This window comes from Schizophyllum commune, assembly GCF_000143185.2.
Source record: "Schizophyllum commune H4-8 unplaced genomic scaffold SCHCOscaffold_7, whole genome shotgun sequence".
NCBI classification, from domain to species: domain Eukaryota; kingdom Fungi; phylum Basidiomycota; class Agaricomycetes; order Agaricales; family Schizophyllaceae; genus Schizophyllum; species Schizophyllum commune.
Genome location: NW_026089544.1, coordinates 271194 through 283656, shown reverse-complemented (window position 1 = coordinate 283656; position 12463 = coordinate 271194). Strand labels below are relative to the sequence as shown.

The window sequence follows — 12463 nt, the reverse complement described above, 5'->3', positions numbered from 1 at the left end:
ATGGTACAAAAGTAATGAAACGGTGATTGACTCACAAACGCCAAGACTCAAAAACGAACTGTGACTATGTGACAGAGCGCACAAAGTAGCACGTGATGACGTTACATGAATCGTCACATCGATCGCCCAGGCGTAACTTGACCTCAAAACACGGCTTGTCCTCTCACCGTCGACTTTCCGCCACCCGGGATCGCTCTGCATCAGAAGGCGACCTAATCCAACATAAATATGTCACCGAATACCTTACACACCGCGATCGTCACAGCAAAGGGCATGTCCTACCGAGCAGTGGCTACGGAGCGAGGACAAGCGCGAAGGCCGAACCAGGTGAGTAGTAGTAAGCATGCGAAAACATCGAAAACGCTTGGATTGATATCTAGAACAGACTAAGGGTACGTCACCTCGCGCCGAATCTGGTGGATTACAAGCCAAGGCCGCCAGCGCCGTATCCGATGCTCCCAGCGCGCCGATAAACGTCCTACCTACGGAACTCCTGGCGGAAATATTCATAAAACTGATGGACTCTATCGTCGCCAACAATGACCTTCGCCCAAATCCCTCGCCGATTCTTGGCACCACGATAACTCGCGTTTGTAAAGCGTGGCGCGTCATTGCGTATAACACACCCATGTTGTGGGTTTACATTCCTCCGGGCGCTGGAGACATTAACCTCCAACGATGTCTTTCCCGCACCGGCGGGTGTCTCCTCAACCTGCAATCTTCTATCCGCTCATCTGAGATGGTGGCATTCCTCGCGAAAATTCGACCGCTCGTATCAAGGTGCCGTGAGTTACGGCTGTGCGACAAAGGGCAGGCCTTCGACGAAATTGAACCTATGGCGACACCGAACCTAGAATTTGTGCACATCTACTTGTGCGAATACAACATGCCAGATCGCGACCGGCTCCTCGCCTTCCTCAAGGATGCACCGCGACTGCGCCGATTGCACATCATCTCTCAAAACCACCGATATCCCGACTTCGGCCTCACGCTACCGCCCTCCTCGCGTATAACATCACTCAGACTGGACGTCACCTTTCTCGCTGCTCCAACTATGTCTACGCTCCTCCAGCAATGCTCCGATACGTTGCGGGAGCTTGATTTGCAGGCCGAGCGCGCTGTGGCCTGGTCAGCACCCTCACAGGCACCTGTAGACCTCCCAGCGCTCAAGCGCATCCGCTTCTACGCATATACATGTGGTGTCCTTCGACACATCAACCCAACGAGCCTCGAGGATGTGTCTTTCGAGTGGAAACCTAAAGACAGCCTTAGGGACCTCAACGACTTCCTCGTGCGCTTCCCGACTGCCACCACGCAGATCCGCTGCCTCGAAGTCAACCCATGCACGGATACGGTGGAGATATACCTCCAATGTCTGGGGAAAATGACTAATCTTCAGGAACTACGCTTTTGTTACATAGCAAAAAGCATCGCGGCCAAGATTCTGGATGCTCTGATCTGCCGCGATAATGCGCCGCCTTTGGTACCCAAACTCACCTCCATAGACATCCGTCGCGACATGAGGTCGACGTGGGTGTACAAAAAATTCATGTCGTCGAGGGCGGTCTCGAGGGTCGTCTGCGGCACGCAAGTGTCAGCAATGCGCGACGATCAATGGCTCGACAGGCTTCAAGTTTATGACGGTAAGTCCGAGCCTTCCTGGTGCCCCGTGACTTATACTCACGATGACTCTCGTATAGGCATGCATCCTTGATGCATTCATCAGAGCTACGACTTGATATTCGAGTCGCTCGGATGAGCGATTGTCGAAGCTGACGCGTGGTTATAATCCATTACTCGTTGTTTTGAGTAGACTTTTCTCCGCAATGTCGAACCTGGTCGTATCCCTGCGCGTTTTATCTCTATCGATTCTGGATGACTTTTTTCCATGTCGCATATCGGTGCGCCGCATTAGCATAGACAAAGGCAAGCTGACCTTCTTCCTCCTGCCGATTTGACCTTATGCAGGCGAAATCGATACTACGCAACGCCCTTTAGTGGCGCTAGCCTCAACAGCGTGCATATCCTAGGCCACGCAGACGCGCATAGCTTCGGGCTCGTTCCCTTACACGTGCGAGCCAGCGACGTCCTTGGCTTGTCCCACCCGGTAACTCGCTACCTGCAGATCATCTCCATGACACAGCTCACGATGCAGATTTACGGCGCTGGAAAAGCGAGGGACTGTACCCACTATTGCCTCCCTATCGCCAAGTATCGTTCAGATCAAAGGCGCAAGGAATTTACTCTGAGGGCGCTTGCTTTCCGCTGCCTCACCAGGTCGTCGTCAGCGAGTACCGTTCTGTCAGCGGCTCAACGTGAGCCGGTGACTTTCTGGCAGCGATGAATTGAGAAGCCAGAAGGCCAACACCGACTGGGAAGTGTTGAAAGAGGAATCACGGGCGAAGATGGTATGCGGGGGTTCGTCTCATCTGATTGGTCTTTCTCACCTTTCGTCTTCGCCCGCGACGTCCTTCCCAGATACCGGCTTTTTGACGCTCGTCGTCTACTCCCGACGTTAATCCCCCTGCTCCACTCCTTCGAACATGAGACCGGCGCTTACGGCTTAGCATCACACCCTGGACGATGGCCTGAGCGCTGCATAGTCACGACCACTTTCCGAAGAGGCAAACTCGGCGATTTGTGGAGCCCCGCGAGCGGGGAAGGGCGTCCACCGCTTTTCCTACTCTACTAGGTCTGTCGCCGCCTTCGCACCCAAATCGATGACCTCTGTAGGCTGTCCCCCATAGGGCCACTTCGACCTCAATGGCGACCGCACGGTTTGATCCCCGATCCCACGCATCGCTTCTGCATTGGCATGACTATTTTGCCTCTCAATGACCATCGGGCGCTTATCTTTGCTACCTTTCCCGGATTCGGTAGGCTTACGCCCTTCAGCATCGCTCTCAGTGAAGGGGAACATCGATGAGCACCGTTGCTGTGACCCTTAACGGAAGGTACGCCAATCTCCCGTGATTATCTCATCTTACATCCCTCCTACAGACTCAGTCACCGCCCCCGCCTAGCGCTCCTTCCTCGACGCTGCGCGCGCAGTCCGCTTGAGCACGGCCTGATCGGCAGGCATGCACCGCCGAAGTGGAGGAGATGATACACCGGACGAGACTGTAAATGATTGGCGCGACGGCCAACATCGCGTCCGGCGCAGTCGAGTGCACGCTTGGCATGGGCGAGGATACGCCCCGACGGGGCGCAAGGGACGCCGGGTGAGGAGGACCGTGAGAAGCGAAGCGAGGCTAACTGCGGACAGAGCTGGGAAGAAGGGGCGGCCGTCATCGCCGACTTGTCGTCGCACAGTTCTCGGGAATCGTCATCGACGACCATGCTTGTGAGTGTTGTCTTCTATCGTGCATCTGCGCTTCTGCGGTTTGCCAAGTTCGACATAGCGGCGTTCTTTCTGAGACGATACCAAGCGCACAACGTACGAGGAGTACATCGCTACGAGGAAGACGTTATCGTGAAACCCTAAGGCATGTCTGCAAGTCTGATTTATGTTGCGAGGGCTATGGTACCGAATGTAGTTGCAATGACCCCGCGCCACCAAAGGGTTTAGACACGTGGACGAGGTAGGGAGGGTGGAGATCAAATCGGACTCTATTCTGACCACCACTTCCTGCGCCAAGCATTGCCTTCTTAGTCGCTTTTTCATGCTCTTGCACCTGCTGCCACACACCGAGATTGGGCGATGAGGTGCGTCACCCCGGGTATGAATTGGAGTGATGTATCCAGGAATTCTTCCGACTTTCGGAGGGATGTCATCGCTAAGAGACGCACCGGGCAATTGGTATACAGTCAGCGCGCAGCCAACATGAGTACAAGGCAATCCATCGGATATCGCCGCACGACACGAGCTGGTCGCCTCTCTCTTCATAACAGGAGCAGATAAATACCAAGATGTGACCGCTAGCAAACATCGTGGTACTCCGCAATGCGCGCTCAGGGTATGTTGTGCCCATGTACCGCATCTCACGACTAACACCACGAGCGCAGGCTCTCCCGTCGGCAGGATGTCAGCAGCTGGCCTGATTGTGGCAGGCTTGCTGAGCGTGGTGAGGGTCGACGCTCGTCCTGCGTTGGCAACACCCTCGCCACTAAACGTGCGGGCGTCCAAGTCCCCCGGTTGTGGCAACACCACCAGGTGGAAGTTCGACGATGACAGCCACCATACCCGGAACACCACCGTTGGCAGCGACGATCGCCAGTACCTCATCCATCTACCCGAGGACTACGACGAAGGCTCCCCCTCCCCCGTCGTCCTGTCTTTCCATGGCGTGGGTAGCAGTTCGGAGAGCCTCGAGGCCGCATCGCAGCTGTCGGAGTCGCGCCAACGCCTCGCGGACAAGGGCATCATTGCTGTGTACCCGCTGGGCATGGATGGCTCCGGCGGTGGCGCGTCCTGGGAGGGCGCACCGTACGAGGACCCTGACGCCAAAGACGTGAGCCTCGCCATCTCCGATCAGCCTCGAGCGATCCGGCGACTCACCCGCGCCGCAGATCAAGTTCGTCAACCTCATCCTCGACGAGCTCGGCGACAATCTCTGCGTGGATACGAGCCGCATGTACGCCTCGGGCTTCTCTAACGGTGGCGGCTTCGTGAGTACCCCGTGTGTGCGCCGCCATGCTTCTTCGCTTACCGTCTCACGCGCAGACGCACCTCCTCGCCTGCACGCCGTCCGTCAACACGCGTGTCGCGGCGTTCGGCATGGCATCGGGCGCGTACTATCCCGGGACGCACCCCGGGGAGGCGTGCCAGCCGGATCGCCAGGTCCCAGTCGTGATCACGCACGGTGACGATGACCCTGTCGTCCACTTCGATGGCGAGACGTCCGACGATAGTGATCGCGAGCTGCCCAACATCAGTAACTTCTCCAAGAACTGGGCCGAGCGTGATGGGCATGGGAGGGAGGACTTTGAGTTCTCGCTGTTGAACGACGACGAGGACGTCCATGTCTGGCAGTGGGGGGACGACGGAGAGGAGGGCCAGGTGCGTCGACTCCGGGTTGTGGGGATGGGCCATACGTGGCCAGCGGTGGGAAGAGCACCGTTCAATCTGACGGAAGAGGTGCTATTGCCCTTCTTCGAGCAGTATACGATCTGAAATGGTTACGCCTCCGGCGTTTGATGAAGCATTATTATGAGCTAGACAATCCTAGAGATAGACAACTTGTATAACAGTATTACTTGTGATTGTAGTTACGCCCCATTTGTGAAAGTATTGACCAATGACATGAGCGACGTTGTGTGTGGCATGCTTCGGTTACTGTCGTACATCGGTCTAGTGACAATTGAGCGAAGACGAAGCTCTGCCTGGTGTAGGCTAGAGAGCGGCAAGGGAAGGAATTCAAGTTGGTCGAAGCAAGCTCGCGTTGGCAGCATTCCATGTCGTCCAGCGTCAAGTCCTCGGTCTCGACTAATTTTCTGTCGCGCAGCAGGGAAACCGGTGGTCAACTGTCACTCCTCGCACTCATCGGATACAGACGAATCCGTATAGGCAGTCGACGATGATGTCGATGAAGATAGGCAGAGCGTGATGCCGGAGACGGTAGTCGCTTTTGTCAGGTCGACGGTAGCAGTCGCCTGGTCCGCTGTCTGCCAGACGACGGACGGTCAGCGCTCAGCGCGAACAGTGAAAGACCGCACGCACCTTTCCTACTTCCTGCACGCGACTGCTTTCGTGGCTGTCCTTCTGGCTTTGCGGTTGACTATGGCCAGAGATGATGGGGGCGTGAACGTCTGAGAACAGCCGCCCTAAAGCGAGTCAGCTATTTTGCTGCAAACTTGCGAAGGATAGGACGAACCTTTGCCGCCGGATAGTACGGGCTGATGAAGCGTCTGGGTGGAGGGCACGATCTCTATGGCGCTCACGAGCTTCGCATTGACCAGCGCCTGTTCCAGATCGAACCTCCTCCCCTCATACTCCGCGTCCTTCATATCCGCGCGAATATCGGATATCAAGGCTACGTCGGAAGACTTGAGCCAAGAGAGGAATTTGACCTCAGACAACCTAGGCACCGCGCAAATCCTCGTGAACGCGGGAAGGAGAAGGTCGCCGAGGTTGTACTGGCGGGCAGCCCAGATCTGAAGAGTAGGGCTTGGGGTTAGTTTAACTTGACGGACGGCTTCGTCGAACAGCTGATCCATCATCCACTCATGAGTAAGGGGCAGCACCATCTTCCAGTCGACCGCGGTCAGGCTTGGGGTCACACCGAGGCGCCTGTGCGTCCGGCATGAGCGCGGTAAATGAGAAGCTAGAGAGACATACTCCGGATACACAAAGGACAGCATCAAGTCGAAGGACCAGGGCGTAAGACCGGCATAGTTACACAGGTCGTATAGAGGGGAAGCATGTGAAAGATGCTTCTGCGCCAATCCTGGACAGCGGCTCTCCAGGATGGATCGGTGGAGATTGTAAAGAGTGGGCTTCGTGTCGCAAAAGCCTTGTACCTGGATAACTCAGGTCACTACTCGATTTCTCGGTTTGTAAATGCAAGAACTGACTGCGATCTCAACGTTACCATCTGAGAAATAATAACGCTCGTGCTTCTTAGCGTCAAAGGGGACCGAGTCGGTCATGGCAGTGGCGTAGCTATCAGAACTGCTCAAAGATTCGAGTGACGCCATTCGGGAGAGAGGCATGAGAAGAGTACAAGGTGGCAGGTGGTAAGTATCCCATTTTAGTGGGTCTTGCACGGCCAAAGCGACTGGAAGGAATCGAGATGTTGTTTGACGCCAGGACCACTGGTCGAGTCAATTAAAGTCTTTGAAAGCGGGCGGGCTACACGCAAATCGTGCAGTGCAAAGACTTCGAGAGAAAGACAGTGGTCATTAAGAAAGATCTATAGCAGGCCAGACGCAAAGGCTCGTCTGCCAACAAACGAGATGACGGTCGGAACCAAAAGCGCTCGCCGGCCGCTGCCGGGGTCATTGCCAAAAAGTTGAACTGTCACATGACTACACTATATTAGGTGGCGTTCCCCCTGACCTTTGCGCCTGCTCGCGCTGAGGCCACAACTGAGCTGGTGAGTGGCACTGAGCTCATCCATCATCCATCGCAGATTTAAATAGCATTGTCGTCAATCCGTATTCAAAAAGCATCCAAAACCTGCGTTCTGTCTCACTGCCCACATTATATCGTACAAGTGTAGCTCTCGTGCCCATCCTGCGCATCTCTCGTTCTTCCACCTCAACATCTCCCGTTCGTCGACTTGATCACGCCTAGAAGAGGATCGATGAGTCTACGTGCAGAACCGCAGAAAGAACCACACGTACCAAAAACACGCTCAAGGGAACCTGGAACCCGCCTGAGTCGACAAATTGGCGTTACCGGCGTTGGAGAATAGGCTGAAAGCAGGAGGGAGGGGCACGCCCGTAGTGAGGCCCTGCGTGGTGCTTGCGTTGACGCCCCGGAAGGAACCGAGATTGGCGCCCGAGGAGGGCCCTGCGCTCAAGCCTTGCGAGGTGCCTGCGTTCAGGCCTTGCGAGGTGCCTGCAGGAAGACCTTGCGACGGCCTCGCATTGAAGCCCTGCGATGGTCCCGCCTTCGGGACTCTGTCTCCCTGAACGGCTACGAAGTCCGACCAAGTCTGTAGGCCTCCTCCGGTCGAGTTTCCATGCGGAAGACCGAACATGGACTGGCCGGTAGGGTTGCGAGGGCCCTCTCCGCCAGAGGTGCGAGGTGCGTCACCTCCGAAGACGCGGGGAGCGTCACCGCCAACGATGCGCGGCGCTTCTCCAAAGAGTTGACGAAGGTCCGCAGCAGTCATACGAGGCGCTTCTCCAGCAGCGGTGCGCGGCGCTGTATTGTGCGCAGGGGGCGGCGCAGGGGTAGGCGGCCTGCCGAATGTCGAGTAGGTCCGCACCGAAGTCCTCGAAGGCGCGGACGGGAACTCCTCGTACATATCAGGAGGCGTCGGAGGCGGGTTAAACTCCGAAACATCGGGCACAACACGTCCATAGCGAGGACCAGGGCTGTTGTACGAAGGAGGATCCGTATGCGTGGGGACAGAGAGGAACGACTCGAGAGAGGTCGGACCGTTGCGACCGTGCCTGCCAGCAGCGTTCTCCGCCTGGGTGGCGTCACCCTCCGAGCGCGGCGCTAACCCCGCGTCAACGAGTGCACGACGGACATCAACGGGCCCCTTCCGCATCTCCTCGCGGAGGCGGCCTATCTCGACGACGGTCTTCATCCCAAGGCGCTCGGCCTCCTCGAGGGTCAGCCACATGGGCGCCGCACAGACCTTGACGAGCGCGGGGAGGAGACACTCGGGCTTGTCCAGCTCACGCGCGGCGACGATGTTGTCGATCGGGGAGGCGATGGGGGTGAACTCGGCGAAGGCTAGGTCGCGCAGGGGCATGAAGGACCACTTGGTTGCAAGGCGGAGGACGGAAAGCCACTCGTCGGCGGTCTTGATGTCGCGGACGCCGATTGCGCTGTGTACATTTAGTGGAGGTTCATCAGAAAGAGGGATCGAACACGCACCTAGGATAGATCAACGAAAGGAGCCTATCGAAGTCGCGTCCAGAGACGCCCGGCAACTTCACACGGCCCTCGGTGGCGCCACTTGACAAGAACTCCTCCGCGAACTTCGTCGAGTAGGTCTCAAAGAAGTGCCGGTGCACGTTATATAGCGTCCCGTCGTCCAGCTATGCAAGAAATGCGCCGATAAGCCACAGTTCACACTCAAGCCACCCATGACGCACCTCGAACTCGACGTTGCCGTCTTTCAGATAGTACTTGGCATGCTGCTTCGTCGTCGTGTTGGCCATAGTAGCAGAGGGAGACTCGTCAGACATCTCGGTGCGTATGCTGGAGACAGTCGAGAGCGATTCCACGGAAGGGGCCCGTATAAGGACCATAGCAGTGGGAAGAAAGAAAGGGACGGTGGCGGGTCGCAAGCGCCGCGTCGCGTGTGACGCGCCTCGTCACGACCTCTCACGTGAGCGCAGCACCGGCGTTTGCCGGCCTTTGTTCGACTTGTTGTTATCGAAACGCAGTTCAGCTCTTTTTGTGAAACTTTTACACGCCTCGAGCCAACGATAGCAAAATTGTGCAGATTTATATAGATTACTACTACGTATATATACTCTACCGAACGAGGATTGAGAGCCGTGATTACAGTCGGTCCGGCTACCCTACTCGCAAGCACAGGTCAACTATCAAGACTTAGTGCAAAGCTCCTTCGTTCAATTGATTGCAAGATTGTCTGCACACAGAGCTCCAGAGAGGTGGGCAGGGTGTACTCAGATGCACGCTAGTCGTCAAAGGTCGCAAAAATGCCGAACATCGGATTCTTTTTCTGCTGCTCCTTCACCTCCTCCTTCGACAGCCTCTGGAACCGGGGAGCTCCGAAGTAGCTATATGAGGACCGGGACGCGGAGGAATGCTCTGACGTCTTGCGGCGCGAGGGCCCTAAAGAAGACTGGGTGGACTTGCTGGTCCTGGATGCGGTGGCGCCAAGATTCCACCCGTCCTCGTCCCATCCGCCGCGCGATGACGAGTATCCGTATGCGCCATAGTCGTCGTGGGTGGAGTACCGCCGAGAGGGCGAGGTTGTGTTGGGCGCGTTCCAAGGCGTAGTAACCTTCTCCGGAGGAGGTTTGTCCCCAGGTTTGAGTTCATCCGCCCAGTATGTATGCTTGCGAGCGGACGACTGAGCGGGAATCCACGAAGGTTGGGCCGGCGATTGAGCTGGGTAGCGCGGGGGAGGTGGTGGTGAAGCAGAGGCTGACTTCACCAGAGCGGGCGCCTGGACTGGCTTCACTGGCGTAGCTGGCTTTCCCGGGACAGGTGCCAGCGCTGGCGCTTTGGTGGAAAGCGAAGGCCTAGTAGCTGCGCGCTGTTCCTTCGCCGGCTTCTTCGACGGCGACACTCGGGATTCGTCAACTACGATAGGGTCATGATCAACGCTTGTCCGAGTAGACCGCTGTGCAGATCGCGGACCCATGTCAGTGAAGGGCACTCCAGAGTACGGCGAGGCCTTCGGGTCATTGACCCGAGCAGTCTTCGCCTCCTTCTCGAAAGCTTTCTTGTGCAGAAGATTGGAAGAAGCCGCAGCAGCGGAGGTGCCAGGACTGCGAGAGCGTGACTTTGGGCAAGGCGGTGGCGATGCAGGCTTGGGTGCTACTGCAACCTTGGCATGCGCTTGGACGAGAGGCTTCGTGGGAGGCTCCTGGCCATCCATAGCGGAGGTACAAGTAGAGTAAGAGGCCTGCCGTTTGCGACCGGGCATCGCAAGTGTGGGCGTCGTTGACGAGGGCGTTGGCGTCGCAGGCACAGGCTTCGCTAAGGGAGGGGCCTTCGCCATCGAACTGGACGCCTGGGACGACTCGCCCTTCGACAGAGAGGAGGACGGACTGGGTTCCACAACCGCGGGCATCACGTTCGCCTGGGCTATGGTCTGCACCTGGGTCGACGGAGTCGACCGCATCCTCCACTCCTCCGCCGTCGAGCCCTCCTGCAGAGCGGAGATGACGGCGGTGAAGGTGGTCGAGGCGTCGGCTGGGGTATGCGGGGTCCTCAGGCGCGGCGAGCTCCTCCGTGAGTGCGGATAGCTCGCCGGTGGGTGCGTCGAGCTTCGAGGCACTGTCAACAAGAGTGTCAAGCCCTCCCGCGGGCGCGTCGGGCTTTTCGCCGCGCTCTGCAGACGCGAGGGCTTCCTGCGCGACTTCAAGGGTCTCAGGGGGAGGCTCAGGCATAGCCGCAGGGGTGTCATTCGGGTTTGCGGCGTCGTCCGGGGTGGCAGCAGCATCGCGTGGCGTGGCAGTAGCATCGCACGCAGAGGACGCGGTCTCCAGCACATGTAGCGGTGCAGCGGAGACTAGTAGGGCCTCGTGGATCTCTTCGTCTTCGGTGGCAATGGACTTGCCTTCGTCTTCGGCTGTGACGGATGCGGCGTCAGCGGCGGCGACGTCAATTGCACCGCGAGCGCTGGCGTTATGGAAGGCAACGTCGCCAGCGTCGCGGGTGACAGCGCGAGTTATCATATCGGAGCCGTCCTCAGACGTAGACGTCGAAGCATCTCGGGAGATAGTAGCGATGCAGTGCTCGATGACAGGCGAAGTAGAGACGGACACGTCTTTGTGTGTGAAATATGGCGCGGCTGGAGTTTGCGAGTCGGCAGAAGGATCATCGAATGTCTTCTTGGGAGATGAAGGCGCCTCGGACCTTCTAGCTTCGGCTTCTTGAGGCTCGACATCGTCCTCGTCGCTTATGACCTCTTGGACTAGGTTTACATCAGACGCATCGTCTCCTTGCCCTCGCGCACCCAGCTCCGCCCTCTTCATCGCCCGCGCCACATCCTCGCCATCCCAGTCCCCAGCCTCCCGCATTTCCTCCCGGATGCGGCCAATCTCGACGACCGTCTTCATTCCCAATCTCTCTGCATCTTCCAAGCCCATCCACTTCGGTGCCATGCATACGTCAACGAGCGCGGGCAGGAGCCATTCCGGCTTGCCCAGCTCGCGCGCGGTGACGATCTTGTCGACCGCGGATGCGATGGGTTCGAGTTCACGGATGGCGAGGGCACGTAGCTCGTCGAAGGACCATCGGGTGGCGAGACGAAGGACGGAGAGCCATTCGTCGGCGGTGTAGATGTCGCGGACGCCGATTGCGCTGACATCGCGTGATTGTATGAGTTGCGAAGGGGGGCGAAGAGAGTACATACGATGGATAGATCAAGGATAGGAAGCGGTCGAAGTCCTCCCGACTGACATCGAGGAGCCTGCTCACGGGTTCCTCGTCGTCGACCAGGTGTATGTCGTCAACTTCAGGATACTCCTCGGCCGACCTGCTCGAGTACGCGTTGAAGAAGTAGCGATGGACATTGTATACCGTTCTATCGTCTAGCTATCCACATGGTGAGTTGACCCACCACAATCTTGCTCGGCGCGCTGGACGTACCTGAAGCTTGAGATTGCCGTCCGTCAAGTAGTAGAGCGGATGGTCGGTGGTCGGTGTAGCGCTGATACCGGTAGTGGAGAAGGATGTGTCAAAGCTGGAGACGCTCGAGAGCGACATGACGGAGGACGTCCTGCTCAGAACCATGACCGTGAGCGCGAGAGACAGAAGATCGCCTGACGCGTTCGGACTCGAGGACGAGACGCGCCAGTCACGCGATCGAGTGGTGCGGCAAATGCCGCTTGGATTCGCACGGTTCAACATTCAGAGCTAAGAGCCTAGGAAAGACTGTGGGGGATATAACCCACTTTATGTTCAAATCTCCCGTTTTGAGAAGGCACAATAGGCCGATGGCAAAAAGATCTCGTACGCATGTATTTCAGTGGCATGACCGCGGATTGAACGCGGGACCTTCAGAACTTCAGTCTGCTGCTCTCCCAACTGAGCTATCACGCCTTGTTGGAGCGCTTCCTCTTGTCATTTACATCCGCAAGCATCAGACGCCACCTTCTTTGCACCGCATGGCAATCGTCTACAACGCACGTTGTCTTA

The 12463-nt window shown here is 57.4% G+C and overlaps 6 protein-coding genes and 1 non-coding gene across 7 annotated transcripts; 3 read left to right on the top strand and 4 right to left on the bottom strand.

The window, feature by feature from the left end:
- The first annotated feature begins 166 nt into the window (after window positions 1-166).
- Window positions 167-1877, top strand: SCHCODRAFT_02543692 (uncharacterized protein). The gene is made up of 3 exons (XM_003031075.3): window positions 167-327; window positions 386-1643; window positions 1701-1877. The coding sequence occupies exons 1-3, from the start codon at window positions 229-231 to the stop codon at window positions 1712-1714; spliced, it is 1371 nt and encodes a 456-aa protein (XP_003031121.1). The 5' UTR covers window positions 167-228; the 3' UTR covers window positions 1715-1877.
- An 881-nt stretch (window positions 1878-2758) lies between these two features.
- On the top strand, window positions 2759-3839 carry SCHCODRAFT_02307859 (uncharacterized protein). Its single transcript, XM_050342326.1, has 4 exons — window positions 2759-2954; window positions 3001-3343; window positions 3402-3581; window positions 3639-3839. The coding sequence occupies exons 2-4, from the start codon at window positions 3081-3083 to the stop codon at window positions 3733-3735; spliced, it is 540 nt and encodes a 179-aa protein (XP_050199468.1). The 5' UTR covers window positions 2759-2954; window positions 3001-3080; the 3' UTR covers window positions 3736-3839.
- A 104-nt stretch (window positions 3840-3943) lies between these two features.
- On the top strand, window positions 3944-5113 carry SCHCODRAFT_02701875 (carbohydrate esterase family 1 protein; the record flags this gene model as incomplete). Its single annotated transcript, XM_003031076.2, has 4 exons — window positions 3944-3956; window positions 4006-4451; window positions 4510-4608; window positions 4664-5113. 4 exons carry the CDS (start codon window positions 3944-3946, stop codon window positions 5111-5113), a joined length of 1008 nt encoding a protein of 335 aa, XP_003031122.2.
- A 236-nt stretch (window positions 5114-5349) lies between these two features.
- Window positions 5350-6636, bottom strand: SCHCODRAFT_02580133 (uncharacterized protein; the record flags this gene model as incomplete). The annotated part of the gene is made up of 5 exons (XM_003031478.3): window positions 5350-5604; window positions 5660-5763; window positions 5814-6229; window positions 6278-6459; window positions 6514-6636. 5 exons carry the CDS (start codon window positions 6634-6636, stop codon window positions 5467-5469), a joined length of 963 nt encoding a protein of 320 aa, XP_003031524.1. The 3' UTR covers window positions 5350-5466.
- A 428-nt stretch (window positions 6637-7064) lies between these two features.
- SCHCODRAFT_085450 (uncharacterized protein) lies at window positions 7065-7917 on the bottom strand. Its single transcript, XM_003031479.1, has 2 exons — window positions 7285-7917; window positions 7065-7230 (listed from the first exon to the last, which is right to left on the bottom strand). The coding sequence occupies exon 1, from the start codon at window positions 7911-7913 to the stop codon at window positions 7296-7298; it is 618 nt and encodes a 205-aa protein (XP_003031525.1). The 5' UTR covers window positions 7914-7917; the 3' UTR covers window positions 7065-7230; window positions 7285-7295.
- Window positions 7918-9191: 1274 nt separating this feature from the next.
- On the bottom strand, window positions 9192-12031 carry SCHCODRAFT_02580127 (uncharacterized protein; the record flags this gene model as incomplete). Its single annotated transcript, XM_003031480.2, has 6 exons — window positions 9192-9898; window positions 9956-10400; window positions 10438-11237; window positions 11280-11626; window positions 11679-11860; window positions 11915-12031. 6 exons carry the CDS (start codon window positions 12029-12031, stop codon window positions 9267-9269), a joined length of 2523 nt encoding a protein of 840 aa, XP_003031526.1. The 3' UTR covers window positions 9192-9266.
- Window positions 12032-12294: 263 nt separating this feature from the next.
- On the bottom strand, window positions 12295-12367 carry SCHCODRAFT_t121. Its single transcript has one exon. It is a non-coding gene; the product is annotated as a tRNA-Phe (tRNA).
- Window positions 12368-12463: the final 96 nt, after the last annotated feature.